The sequence below is a fragment of the Mastomys coucha genome, unplaced genomic scaffold, assembly GCF_008632895.1.
Source record: "Mastomys coucha isolate ucsf_1 unplaced genomic scaffold, UCSF_Mcou_1 pScaffold6, whole genome shotgun sequence".
NCBI lineage: Eukaryota > Metazoa > Chordata > Mammalia > Rodentia > Muridae > Mastomys > Mastomys coucha.
In genome coordinates, this window is record NW_022196912.1 from 129,118,066 (window position 1) to 129,131,608 (window position 13,543).

The 13,543-nt window shown below is 38.2% G+C and overlaps 1 protein-coding gene across 3 annotated transcripts in view; it reads left to right on the plus strand.

Annotated features, from left to right (window-relative positions):
* Esyt2 (extended synaptotagmin 2) overlaps positions 1-13,543 on the plus strand; it is a 101,466-nt gene that overhangs the window by 39,320 nt on the left and 48,603 nt on the right. For all 3 annotated transcript variants that reach the window (XM_031357514.1, XM_031357516.1, XM_031357517.1), the window contains exons 2-6: positions 2,892-2,933; positions 3,892-4,026; positions 6,104-6,180; positions 10,716-10,788; positions 10,991-11,080. In XM_031357514.1, the coding sequence (XP_031213374.1) occupies positions 2,892-2,933; positions 3,892-4,026; positions 6,104-6,180; positions 10,716-10,788; positions 10,991-11,080 (417 nt within the window). The remainder of the gene's footprint in view (positions 1-2,891; positions 2,934-3,891; positions 4,027-6,103; positions 6,181-10,715; positions 10,789-10,990; positions 11,081-13,543) is intronic.

The window sequence follows — 13,543 nt, forward strand, 5'->3', positions numbered from 1 at the left end:
TGATCCTGGTTGTGTCAGAACTCCTCAAAGTCAAGCTGTCTCTGTGATCCTGTGATTCTGGGATCCTGCGACCCTGGGCTTGTTAGAGCACCTGTGAGTGTAGCAGCTTCCTCTAGGTGTTGTGGGACTGGCTGCAGAGCTTGCGCCCTAGGTCCGCTCAGGACACCAGCCCTGAGAGACCTGAAGGAACCCGAGCCCTTTCTTTCCCTTTTGATTTGAGACAGTATCTCCTTAGCAACCCAGGCTTATCCCTTCCTGCCTCTTTTAGTGCTAGGATTGTAGATATATACCAACACCTAGCTTGCAACATTTCTTGATCTTAAAGTAATGATTAGCAAATTAATTTTTGGTTGTCACAAAGAATTAAACTGTAACAACAGAAAAGAAAAATCAAAATTTGTTTTTTCATTCCTGGTTCAGTACATAGTTTTCTGCTCTATGCATATATTTACATATATTTTATGTATTTACATATTTACACATGTACAGAGACACAAATATAAACATACACATATATGTCTACACAAACAATACAAGATTCCATGGTCCCTATTAATCATTTTTTATTGGTTGGAAATTGGGTTGTAGCTTGTATTACAGAGTATAGTCCTCCTTAAACTTTTCAAAGACATTGTTGGAACCCAGAAGTTCATTTAATGGTATTTACCAATATGGTTTAGTGTAATATGCTGTCTGGCATTTTGTGACAAATGCTAACATACAGAGAGTTGCAGTATGTCAGTGGAGGACTGATTGGTCTTTAGGTCGTAAAGTGTTGTGTGGGAAGCTGACCAAAACTAAAGTGAGCTGGTTCTTAGGGAAGGGCTGGCAGGAGAAGAAGATGAGGAAGAGCATCATTCCATGTCTAAAGCCAGGGCTGCTCTGGCAGTACTAAACAGGATATATGAAGGTGGGTCTTTGAGCTATGACCCAGAGAAAATGTGACTGCACTGCCTTTGAAGCTGGAGCTAAGGAAGTTAAAATTATTTGATAAACATTCAGGCATCAAAGTCTTCAGTAAAGTGACTTGAAAAGGAAGTTCCTGTTTTCTAGAATATTGTTCTGTTAGCTAAATTTAGTAGTTGGGAGACCAGGCAAGGAGAGGCCTTTGGGGCATGCAGGTGAGGACAGTCAGACATTAAAGGGCAAGAATATCCAGGAGTTAGGCCCTACAGAAAAGGCAATGTGGTATTTACTCTGAAATTATAGAAAGTAGGGTACGTCTACACTGTGACAGTGAGCAGAAGATGCTCAATACTTGCCTTTTGATCTATTTGTTGCTTGCATTGATTTATTGGTTTAGAGGGAAAATGTAAAATGGGAGAGAGCTTCACAATAAATTAAAAGGATCTAAATACCTGCTTTAATGCTCTACCTGCCACTCACTGTCCAGATCCTGATTTGACTACTAACCTGCTTCAAAGTAATGCAAAGAAATGACAGTGTACTGATTGCAAATGAATTAATTCTGTGACCTACTTTGATAAGTCTAACAAGACTGTCTGCTCACCTCATTGTAACCAATGAACTTTCATCCTGTCTCTTAGGGAAAATGCAGCCCTTTCTTGTACACTTGTTTGACTTGGGTTAAAATTTGCCCCTTTGATAACAGATCATAGCATCTAGAGTTAAGCAGACATGTACAGCAGTCCGCTGACTCTGACCCTTTGGCTTGTTGAATGTTGTCTTCCCCAACTTCTAAGCCATTGTCTCAATTTTGGAAGGCTTTTATACCCTACCCTACCCCAATGCATTTATGCTTATCTAATTTAGAAATAACTATTTCTACTCACTCTAGCATGTTTCATGGTTCAACCAGATATTCTTCATATTATGTGGTTCAAGGGAAATAAAGCTTACTTATGCTTGTTTGTAGACACAAAGGGAAGCCATAACACTACCAGTTTTACTACCCCTGCTTATTTTCCTCTTGCTGAGACCCCAGGGGACAGTTAGTCACTCAGGACTTCTGAGAGCCAGTATAAGCTGTTGGTGATTAATGGCTTGATAGTGATCTATCCTATGTCCAGGGATTGGCAGACCCCATTTTCTGTTGTTTTCATAATCAAACTTGAATTGGGTCTCAGAAACCTTGGAAGTCCCACACCCTCATGAGACTATATAGTGGTCAGCTTCTGGTCCATTTTCTTTAGCCAGAGAACAGCATTATTAGATTGAATTCTTTATAATTCAGGAAAGTTATATGCATCATATCTTCTCAGTCTCCAGTACAAAGTCTCTTGTGATCTGCTGTATTTCCAAATCCAAACTATGTGCGACTTGTGTACTCTTCTTTTTGAAAGCTCCCTTGTGGCCAAAAACAGCCCTAGCTTCCTTTGCAAAAATGTTTTATTTTAACTTCAACAACAGAGAAAACATTCTTTACCTATTTTTAAAGTAGGTTTCTTTTTACATTTTCAATAACTTTTCCAGAATGTAGGCCTTGCCTGTGGAGAGCTATGATCACAGTATGCATTTGGCAGAGGGCAGACTGGTGGAGATGACCCTTCCATAGACGTCATCTGGCTAGGGCTAAGAAGGGAAGACAAAAACGAGAGATGGATTTTGAGGTCTGAGTCTAGATTTCTAGCAGAACAATGGGAATCAAAATATTCTTTTAAAAGACATTTTTCTATACTGTTTCAAATGCTAAGGAGCACTCACTTTGGTGGTATGAGGCTCTGGTGATATTTGTGGCCCCCATCCCTCTTCCCTCCAGAATGTGGCAAGTCAGGTACCACACATTTTACTTTCTTCTCTCTGAGGCTATGCCAAAGCTTTAGAGCAGAATGTTTTAAGGAAGTTTTATATAAGCACAAAGTAGCTTATCGGTCATTTTGTTTATGATTGTCAGGAGTCATTGAGTCGTGTGTGTGTGTTTTCTCTCTCAGGTTCATTTTCCAGACACTGAAAGAGCAGAATGGCTAAATAAGGTAAGATTAGCATATTCCAAATATTCAGTGGGAATTAGAGGGCCAGAGACCATCTTCCCATATTTGGGAATTTGTGTTATATTGAGTTCAGATTGCAATGAGCAGGAATTCCGCTCCCCAGAGTACTGTTGCAAGCAGTGTGTAGCTTTCCTTTAAGGAGAACAAGAGCTGTGTCATCGACCTAAGAAGATTCATGCGTGTGCTTGCATGGCATTGCCATCTGGCCTTATGTCTTCTTTCTTGAATAGAGGCTGCTCATACCTGCTTTATAGAAATCACAAGCAATCATTCTGGAAACATTATTATGAAGAGAAAAATGACTCCCAAGAAATTACCAATCTATAATACCTTTTAAAGGATTTTTTTCTTTCAGTAATAAGCTTTAGGTTGAATCTCTCTTACGTTGAGTTTTGAGCATCTCTAAGGCAATATGATAACCCTAGCTAGGCAGGAATCATCTTATAGCACAAGTAATATGTGGTTATTAAAATTCAAGAGTAGTTACTGAAGTCCATGCAGTTTTTGTTGGGTTTAGTTTAGTTTTATTGTGGTATTGAGATCAAATTAAGGGCCTCACTTGTCAAGAGGCGAGTGAATTACTGAGCCACATTTCCAGCTCAAGACCCATCAAAAGCTCAAGTTTCCCTACAGTCAGTTGAAGCAATGGGACTTTCAATGATTATTAGATGTGTAGACATGTTTAAACAGAATAGGTAAATAAAAGAGCTAATTTCTGCAGCATATTGGCTAATCAGTAGTTTATTCTTGAAGTAAATACTTAATGTTTAGAACACATTTTGCAAGACTGATTTTGAATAACAAAACCATTTCTCCTTTTGTTTTAGTTTTCAAAGCTAGACTCTAATAGACTACATAATTTTAATCTTTTTTAGTGACTCAACTATATTATGTATCATATATCACAGCAATTACCTAACATGAGATCCTTTCCTTTCAGACTGTAAAGCACATGTGGCCCTTTATTTGTCAGTTCATCGAGAAGCTCTTTCGAGAAACCATAGAGCCAGCTGTGCGTGGAGCAAATACCCACCTTAGCACCTTCAGCTTCACGAAAGTGGATGTGGGTCAGCAGGTCAGTTCTGTCCTTCTTCAGTACCCTTCCTTACGCACACAGTCGGATGCTGAGAATGCATGTAAGCACTCTAAGGCTCTGAAGGAAATTGATCACTAGGAGACCAATTGGAAAGTCGACAGATTTCTTAGATTCTTCTTCCCAGCAGCGTTTCTTGCTTTTTGGGACTTGAGCTTGTTGTCTTACTCTCATTCTGCTGTTCTTTATATTGTGTTGTTTTTAACTTTTTTAAATAACTTTTATTTTTGTTTATGTATATATATGAGTGTCTATATGAGAATATGCTATACATGCATGCAGGTGTTCATGGAGGCTAGAAGATAGTATCAGAGCCCCTGGAGATAGAGCTACGGGCATTTGTACAAATGCCCAATGTGGACGGTAAGAACAAAGTCAAGCCCTCTGGAAGAGCAACATTGGTCTTAACCACTGAGCCATTTTTTGAGTCCTGTTTTGACTTTTTAAAAATAGTGACAATTTTAAATACAGTTTACTAGTCTTAACAAATATATGTGTGTGTGTGTTATGTATATGCATATATCTGTGTGTCATTGTATAAAGAAGTACTCTCTTTCACTCTGTGTGTGTATATACAAATATATATGTACATATATATACATATATTCATTTAAACAAATATTTTTATATAAGTTATTGACTTTGATTTTTGTCCATATTCTTTGTTTTTCAATATTTCTTAAAAGTTAGATGAGAAATCATTTCTTGGTACATATTTATTGTAGAAAATTTTATGATTAAATAAAAAATTCTAGCATATGATCATTATTTTAAGACATCATTGAGTTTTTTGTATTTATATGTTCTATTACTTTTTAAATTTTTAACCATTTCATGTTTGTGCTGTATTTTATGCATGTATTGTACCATATTTGTACCTTCATAACCATCTCTATCTTCTTCCCACTACTGCTGACCCACTTTTTATCTTCAACTAGTTCCCTCTTCCTTTCATGTCTGTCTCCCTGTCTTTCTCTTTCTGAGTGTCTACGTCAAGTTTTTGGCTTCTGGAGACAGTCTTGCTATGAAGCACATGCTGGCCTTTCAATACAGTTTGTACTCTAGGGAGATATTTCAGTGGTTCAAGCTCTTCTAGAGGATCCAGGTTTGATTCCTAGAACCCATAACAATTAGTTTACAATCAGCTATGGATTCAACTCAGAAGATCTGACACTCTGTTATGGCCCCAGCATGCACATAAGTAAAAATAAGTCTTAGTACAAAAGAAATACAATGTATTTTATGATCTGTCTTTTGTGGTTGCATATTCAGTTCTTTGTACCGTATATTAAGTATTCTTTGGAGACAGAGTCTCACTCTTTAGCCTACAGTAGCCTTGAATTGACAATCCCATGTTTCAGCTTCTTAAGTGTTGTAGTTATAGGCCTGCAGTACCACACTCGACTATATCTTTTCTTTTTCATTTACTCAAAAGTCCAATTTTGGGGCTGGAGAGATGGCTCAGCACTTAAGAACACTGACTGCTTTTCCCGGGGTCCTGAGTTCAATTCCTAGCAACCACATGGTGGCTCACAACCATCTGTAATGGGCATCTGATGCCCTCTTCTGGTGTACCTGAAGACAGCAACAGTATACCCACATACATGAAATACATCAGTCAATCAGTCAATCCAATTTTGGGGAAAATTTAAGCTGAAAACTTGTGAAACATAAATTTAAAATAATGAGAAGTATTAATAAGGATAGAGGAGAAGAAAAGGATCGATTAAATCAAAAGAGATAAGGATGAAGGGGACTTCATAGTAAAAGCAAATGTATTTATTACATGTACTAACACAGCACTATTCATTTTACTAAGTCCTCACTAGGTGCCACTTAACTTCACAATAATCTCACGTGAATGCCACTATTATTTATATCTCACAGATAGAAAACTGAGAATACAAGCTAAATAAATTATCAAAGTTAAACTGTTTTATAAAACCAGAATTATACTTGTAGTCTAGTGTCTTGTCCTTATCGTGTCTGTTGCATTATTGTTAGGTTTGTTTGCTTTTAAGGCTTTTTCTGTTTTAAATTAAGCTATTTCTTGTTTCAGCCCCTTAGAGTCAATGGTGTTAAGGTTTATACTGAAAATGTAGACAAAAGACAAATTATTCTGGACCTTCAGATTAGGTAAGTTTTTATTTGTGTTATGTTTTTGCCATGGCTACTGACACATAGTGTTCATTTAGCAATATGTATAAGATGAAGGATAAAATAAATGTCTTGGCTTTTCTTCTTCCAGGTCTATATGTTAATGACCTTTGAGTTGCTAACAGTCTAGATAACCATGATTCACTAAACGTAATGTGGCTAGAGAGCTGTCCCAGTAGTTAAGAGCACTTGCTACTACTCTTCCAGACAACCTGGGTTTGATTACCAGCACCCACATAGCAGCTCACAACCATCTGTAACTCCAGCCCCAGGGAACTCAGTGCTCGTTCCTGGCCTCCATGGGCACATGCCAGGTACACAGACATATGTGCAGGCAAAACACCCATGCACATAAAATAAATTTCTAATAATGTATGAGTGAAAAGAAATTATATACTCTATAAGAAAATTATAATAAATAATTCTTATGAACCTTAATATAAAAATCCCCAACAAAATATTAGCAAGATCAACCTAGTAGCATATGCCATCAACAAGTAGGATTTATTCCCAGAATACAAATGTGATTCAGATATGAAAACCAGTCTGTAAAATACACTATTTTAAGTAAGAAGTAGTGTAGTGAGTAGGAAAGAAACCTTCATGGTTATCTCTGTTGATACAGAAGATGCGTTTAACAAAATTCAGTATTCTTACATGGTTGAAATAAAAAGTTCAACCTAGGAATTCCACTTGAAAAGCAGTATTTACCAATAATTAGGCCTTACAGGGGAAAAAAAAATCACAGAAAGTTCTAAAGCCAGGTGTGATGGCATTTAATCCCAGCACTTTGGAGGTGACTGGACTGTTTAAGTTCCAAGCCAACCAGGGCTACATAGTAAGAGCCTGTCTTTTAAAACAAAACAAAACAAACAAACCTCTTAAAACTAAAATGCATTCAGCAAAGTAGCAAAATGCAGTTAAGTCAATTGCATTTCTGTACATTAACAATGAAAAGTCCTGAAAGGAAATAAAGATAATCTCACTTGTAACAGGATGATACAGGTAGATGGTTGAAAACATGGTTGCTTTGTTCAGTCCCCAGACCCACTAAAGAAATGAGCATGGGGTTGCATTAGTAGTCCCAGGATGGAGAAAGCAAGAGTCAAGAGGATCTCAGATGCTATGGCCAGGCAGCCTAGTCCAAAGTTGTGAGCCCTAGACATCAGTGGAAAGACTTTCAGAGGAAACAAGGCAAATGGTTACTAGGAGTTCAAGCTCCTTTCTGAGGCTAGTCTAAGAATAATATTTTTATCATTTGTAAATTTCAAAAGTACACTAATATTAATAATTGTATAGACTTTTTACCAGTTACTTTTTTTTTAGAAAGAAATGTTCAATATCTTTACCATGGGGGAAAAAAAATCTTTATTTTTAAAATATTTGATACTTGTATAAATATCTTTCATCAGTGGAATAAAAGGGGAGGTGCACTTGTGTATCTTACGTTATCCATGCCCCAGAAGGCTTGTCAGCAGGCCTGGATACAAGCTCCATGGTGGTTCACCTGTGTCTTAGGTTAGGCTGTACCCCAGAAGGTCTGTCATGAGGTTGATGGCAAGCTCCATGGGGATAGATACCTTGTGTTCATTCATCGCTTTAGCATTAAATAAATTATTTGAGTACTTCCTTTAATGGATATCAGTTAAGGAAGCAACTTGAATAGCATAAGTACTCTACTATATTGTATACTTTAGACAAAGATCTTAACTACATTGGCAGCAAGATAAAAAAGTAAAAGGTAAAGGTAAATTTAAGAATTAGGAAATAAAACATGTGTTAGGCTTTATGTTGGTTTAAAAAGAAATTTAAAAAAAATTACGACAGCTTTTCTTTTAATTTAATTTTTTTTAGCTTATTCACTTTATATCCTGATCACTGCCTCCCTCCTGGTCACCTCTACCTCCTTCCCTTTTCTGGGCTGGTGGGAACTCCCCTGGGTATCCTCCCAACCCTAGCACTTCAAGTCTCTGTGAGGCTAGGCACTTCTTCCACTGAGGCCACAAGGAATCCCAGTTGGTAGAACATATCCCATGTATAGACATCAGCTTTTGGACATCCTCTGTTCCAATTGTTTAGGATCTACATAAAGGTCAACTGCATATCAGCTACATATGAGCAGGGAGACCTAGGTCCAGCCCATGGATGTTCTTTGATTGGTGGTTCAGACTCTGAGAGCCCCAAGGGTCCAGGTTAGTTGACTCTGTTGGTCTTCCTGTGGAGTTCCTATCCCCTTCAAGACCTGCAATCCTTCCTCCTACTCTTCCTTAAGAATCCCTAAGCTCCATTCACTATTTGGCTGTGGGTGTCTGTATCTGTCTGAGTCGGCTGCTAGGTGAAGCCTCTCAGAGAACAGCATGCTCCTGTCTGCAAGCATAACAGAGTATCATTAATAGTGTTAGGGATTGTGGCCTGCCCATGGTGTGCGTCTCAAGTTGGCCCTTCACTCAGTCTCTGCTCCCTTCCCTGTGCCTTCATTACTTGTAGACAGGGTAAGTTATGGTTTCAAAGTTTTGTCGGTGGGTTTGTGTCTCTATTGTTACACTGAGGTTCCTGTCTGGCTACAGGAGGTGCTCTCTTCAGGTTCCATATCCCCAATGTAGTGAGTCACACCCCTATTGATTCTTGAGTGCCTCTCTTATCCCAGGTGTCTTCTCATATTACCCTACCTCCTCACCCCTGTCAGTTGCAAGTTTCCATTCATTTTAGTTTTTTAACAGGTTATTGGTGAATTTAGCAGCAAGATAGAGAATAATTTTGTTCATGTACTTAGACCAGCAGATCTTAACCTGTGGGTCATGACCATTGGAAAACACATATTTCTTATGATCTTAGGAACTTAGACATTGCTCAATAGTTATGAAGTAGTAATGAAAATGATTTTATGGTTGGAGCCACCCCAACATGAGGAACTGTATTAAGGAGTTTCAGCATTAGGAAGGTTGAGATCCACTGGCTTAGACCCTTCCTGATCATATTCATTAAATTCCCAGACTTTCATGTATAGGTTTATGGTTGCCCTACTTCCAAGAAGCAAGGATAGGGATTGTGCTGGCAGTTGTTTGTCAGTTTGACACAGGCTAGAATCATTTCTAAGCAGGGAATCCCAATTGAGAAACAACTTCTATAAGATCAGGGCTGTATGCAAGCCCTATACAACATTTTCTTAATTAGTCATTGATCTGTGAGTGCCCAGCTCATTGTGTGTATTGCCATCTCTAGGGTTATGGTCTTAGGTTCTACAAGAAAGCAGGCTGAGCCGGGCAGTGGTGGTGCACACCTTTAATCCCAGCACTTGGGAGGCAGAGGCAGGTGAATTTCTGAGTTTGAGGCCAGCCTTGTCTACAGAGTGAGTTCCAGGATAGCCAGGGCTATACAGAAAAATCCTGTCTCTAGAGGGGAAAAAAAAGGGTGATGCAGCCCCCTTCCATGGCCTCTGCATCAGCTCCTGCCTCAAGGTTCCTGCTTTGATTAAGTTCCTGCTCTCACTGCCTCTGATAAACTGTTATATGGAATTGTGAATGAAATAATCCTTTCCTCTCCAACTTGCTTTTTGGTCATGGTATTTCATCATAGCAATAGTAACCTCAGGTAAGACAGATGAAATTCCACACCATCCCATGTGGAATACATTTAGAGTTTCATGTTTATGTTGGAAATAAATGCTTGCTTTGCATTATCATAGTAAAGAACCATTTGTTTTACATTTGTGTTTGAAGTTAATCTCTGAGTAAAGTGAAAGTTCAAAATAAGCTGTTTTTAGCCTTTAGCACCATAAAACCTTTTAGCATCTGAGTGAGGATTTTTGTGACTAAGGAAAAAGGTGGTGTTGCCAAAATAACCTTTGTTGTGTTTTAAACAGAGGTTTGTTATACACATAAAAACACCTTCCATCCAAGGAGTGCTCCAAAAATAGCACATTGTTATTCATATTTTTCTTTGAAAGTACATATTTACATGCTTTTAAAATTTTTGGTTTTTGAGATAGGATCTGAGCTCTCTGTGTAGATAAGGGTGATGCCATTCTCCTGCTTATTCCTTTGAGTGCTAAGAATCCAATGTACCCTTTATGCCTGATATGTATAAGACTGATTAAACCCAGAGCCTCTTATATGCTAGTCTACCTACTGAGCTCCATCCTCATCCATTGTATTTTTGCTTGTTTTGTTTTTTGAGACAGGATGTCACACTGGTAGTCCTTCAGCTTCAGCCTCCCATGTGTTGGGTATCTAAATTTATTGAAGATTTTTATGGGTAGTGGAAGTAAGAGTAATATGCACAGTGTTTGTCACAGGTGATACAGCAGTGTTGAGCACTGTGTCCATAAAGCCCAGAGTAAGAGAATAATCTCGTGCTATTGGCTACATTTTCAATCGGCTTTGCTTCCAGTATGAGTGTGTCTATTTTACCATTGTTTTGTCTGATTATATACTTTGCAGTGCCTAATCTTAATAGATAGCTAAGAGGGTGATTAATTCCACTCACTTTATGTAATACAGAACTTTTCTTGCTAGTTTTGTAGGAAACTGTGAGATTGATTTGGAGATCAAAAGATATTTTTGTAGAGCTGGTGTGAAAAGTATTCAGGTAAGTTTTTCAAATTTTCATTTTAGAGTTTTCTATGCTGTATTCAGAAAGAAAAGCTGTGGGGTTTTATTAGCTAGGAGGTTTTTGTAGTAATTTTTTATTTGTGGTTATACTTAATTAAAGTGTGAAGCCGTGTGCTTAAAAGTTACTGAGTGACTTTGAAGAGTTGTTTTCTGACTTGTGGTTCCCTGTCTGAGTTCAGATCCATGGGACAATGCGGGTGATCCTGGAGCCCCTGATTGGAGATATGCCTTTAGTTGGAGCTCTGTCCATCTTCTTCCTTAGGAAACCAGTAAGTATGTCATGTTTATCTTTCCTCTCTTGGCAGTAACATGGATACACAGAAGGATAGAGTGGAGGAACAAAATTCTGCCCTTAACTCTTCCCTGTCTGATGCATGATTCCTGAGTCTTTTAACTTCTGTATTCCTTAAGTGAGGGTTTTATCTCTTGATAAACAATGGTCTTTCCGGAATATATAAATGTTTGTTTGTGCCAGGCGGTGGTGGTGCACGCCTTTAATCCCAGCACTTGGGAGGCAAAGGCAGGCAGATTTCTGAGTTCGAGGCCAGCCTGGTCTACAGAGTGAGTTCCAGGACTGCCAGGGCTACACAGAGAAACCCTGTCTCGAAAAACCAAAAAATAAAAAAGATTTGTTTGTGGAAGTTAGGAAAATCATCTTTAGCTAGGTCAGCTGAAGACACATTTGGCCTGTTAGTGAGTATGGTTTTATGCCATGTGCTTATTAATCCTCATCCTTCTAAGCTGCACATTGTTCCTCTGTACTGACCTGGAACTGACACGAAGAAGTCTATTCATACAAGTCACATAACAACTAAGTATTAGAGCTTTGACGTAGGCCCAGACTAGTCTGGTACAGGTTTTATATCCCTAAACACTTTAAGGTAATGCCATGTCTGTAAATCTCCCTCTGACTCCCCTCCTGAGATAAATACGCCTTCTTTGGTGGGGAGTATTTGATGAACTACATGTACATCTCTATGTGTTGTGCTTTTAAATGGAATTTTTTATTGGTCCTTTAATACTTGGCTAAGTATGATGTTGTCAATTCATATTTTTAGATTGTATGTCTTTTCATTATTGTTATAAATGTCCTGTGCTTGTTAAACATTATTGGAATAAAACAGGAAAACAAAGCTATTTCTTACCCTTACCTGAATCCTGCAGCAATGATTACTGCTACCTTCAGTGCCTTTTTCTTTCTTCTTTTTTTAATGCTGAGACTTGAAGGCAGGGCTTTGTGCATGCTAGGAAGCTCTCTGCTGCACTCTAAGCCCAAGTTCTCTCATCTCTGGCCACATTTCTCTACTGCCTAACTGTGCATCCCAAGTTCCAACCACAAGGACTCACTGCCCTTTGAAGCAAAGTAGTAACTGTGTCCTCCACTTTTCTTTTTTTCCTTTTCTCCAGAATTCTATCTTTAGCCATTTGTGTCACTTATTTCTAGAAGGTTTCTGTCTTCCAGGACAAGTATCCACTGTAGTTCTGAAAGTTGTACAGCAGAGGCCATCAGTGCTAAAGTGAAGGTCACATCTCTTTCCAGAGTTCATGGAGTGTAGATGATCTGCTTCTTAGGAAGGATGCTGCTTATGATCCTTGACAAGTGTTCTGGGGAGGCACTACTAACATCATATGCAATTTAAAGTGGGGATGCTAATATGCAAAATTTGGCTCAAAAGACCTATTGAAAATTGTTACTTGGTTTTAAAAATACCGTATACTTAGGCCAGTCCAAGTGCAGCATGTGCAGTGCTTTGTGCATGAGAACACATTGTTGCCTTCAGTAGTATTGTTTTCTCTTCCTTACTTTTAATGTATTTAAGTACATGATGTACATTACACTTCCAAATGCTATCAAGGAATACACTAATTTTTACTTTATTAAAATTTTGAGAAACAAATCTATAAAAGATTTAAAATACTTCTTTTTTTCCTCCTACCAGTTTTTTTTTTTAAGAAAGCAGTTTATGTAAAAACTGACTCCATTAGTGAGTATTTAAAATGTTCTTTAATAAGTTGCTAAAAACTTTATCTGTCTTTGGAAATATTCTTAATATAAAGATCCTATCCCATAGAAAAACAAAATCAAGACCTTTAGTCTTCCTCAGAACTTAACTATGCTCTTTCATGGATTTGTTCTTCCATAGATGAAAGCACTTATAAAATAAGTTACAGCATTAACTCCCAATGGGTGTTGCAGTGCTAGAAGAAAAGGATGAAGTTGAAATGTTCAGTCACCCTTTTCCTTATATGGTGAATAAAGCCACTGAACATGCTTTAGAGGGAAGGGAATTTTCTTCAGTTACTTCCAGCTGGAAAATATGAGAACTTGTTGCTGTTTGCTGCCAAATAATTCTTCCTGAGTCTGGTGAAAAATACAACCAGAGGGCTTTTTAGTTTTACTGGTTTTTTTACTGCCCGGATGACTCAGAAACAAGTGACAGAGACTTATATAAAACAGTTTTTTGTTTGGGCCTTCTAGTTTATTTAATTAGTTTTGATAATGTGGTACTTGTGGAGTGACCCCTGAAAATTCTTGACATGATGAAGTTTGAAGCCAAGTGAACAGTCCCCATGTGGAATAGTGGTGGTATAGTTTGGAGACAGTGAGCACCGACCGCAGTGTAGGCGGTTCTTGGCAACAGCTTTGCACTGCCTGATCTCTACTCCTTTTCTTCTTTCTTTGCCATTTCTCTAAGTCCCAGTCCCCCGTCTGTAATAGAGGAGTGACACTA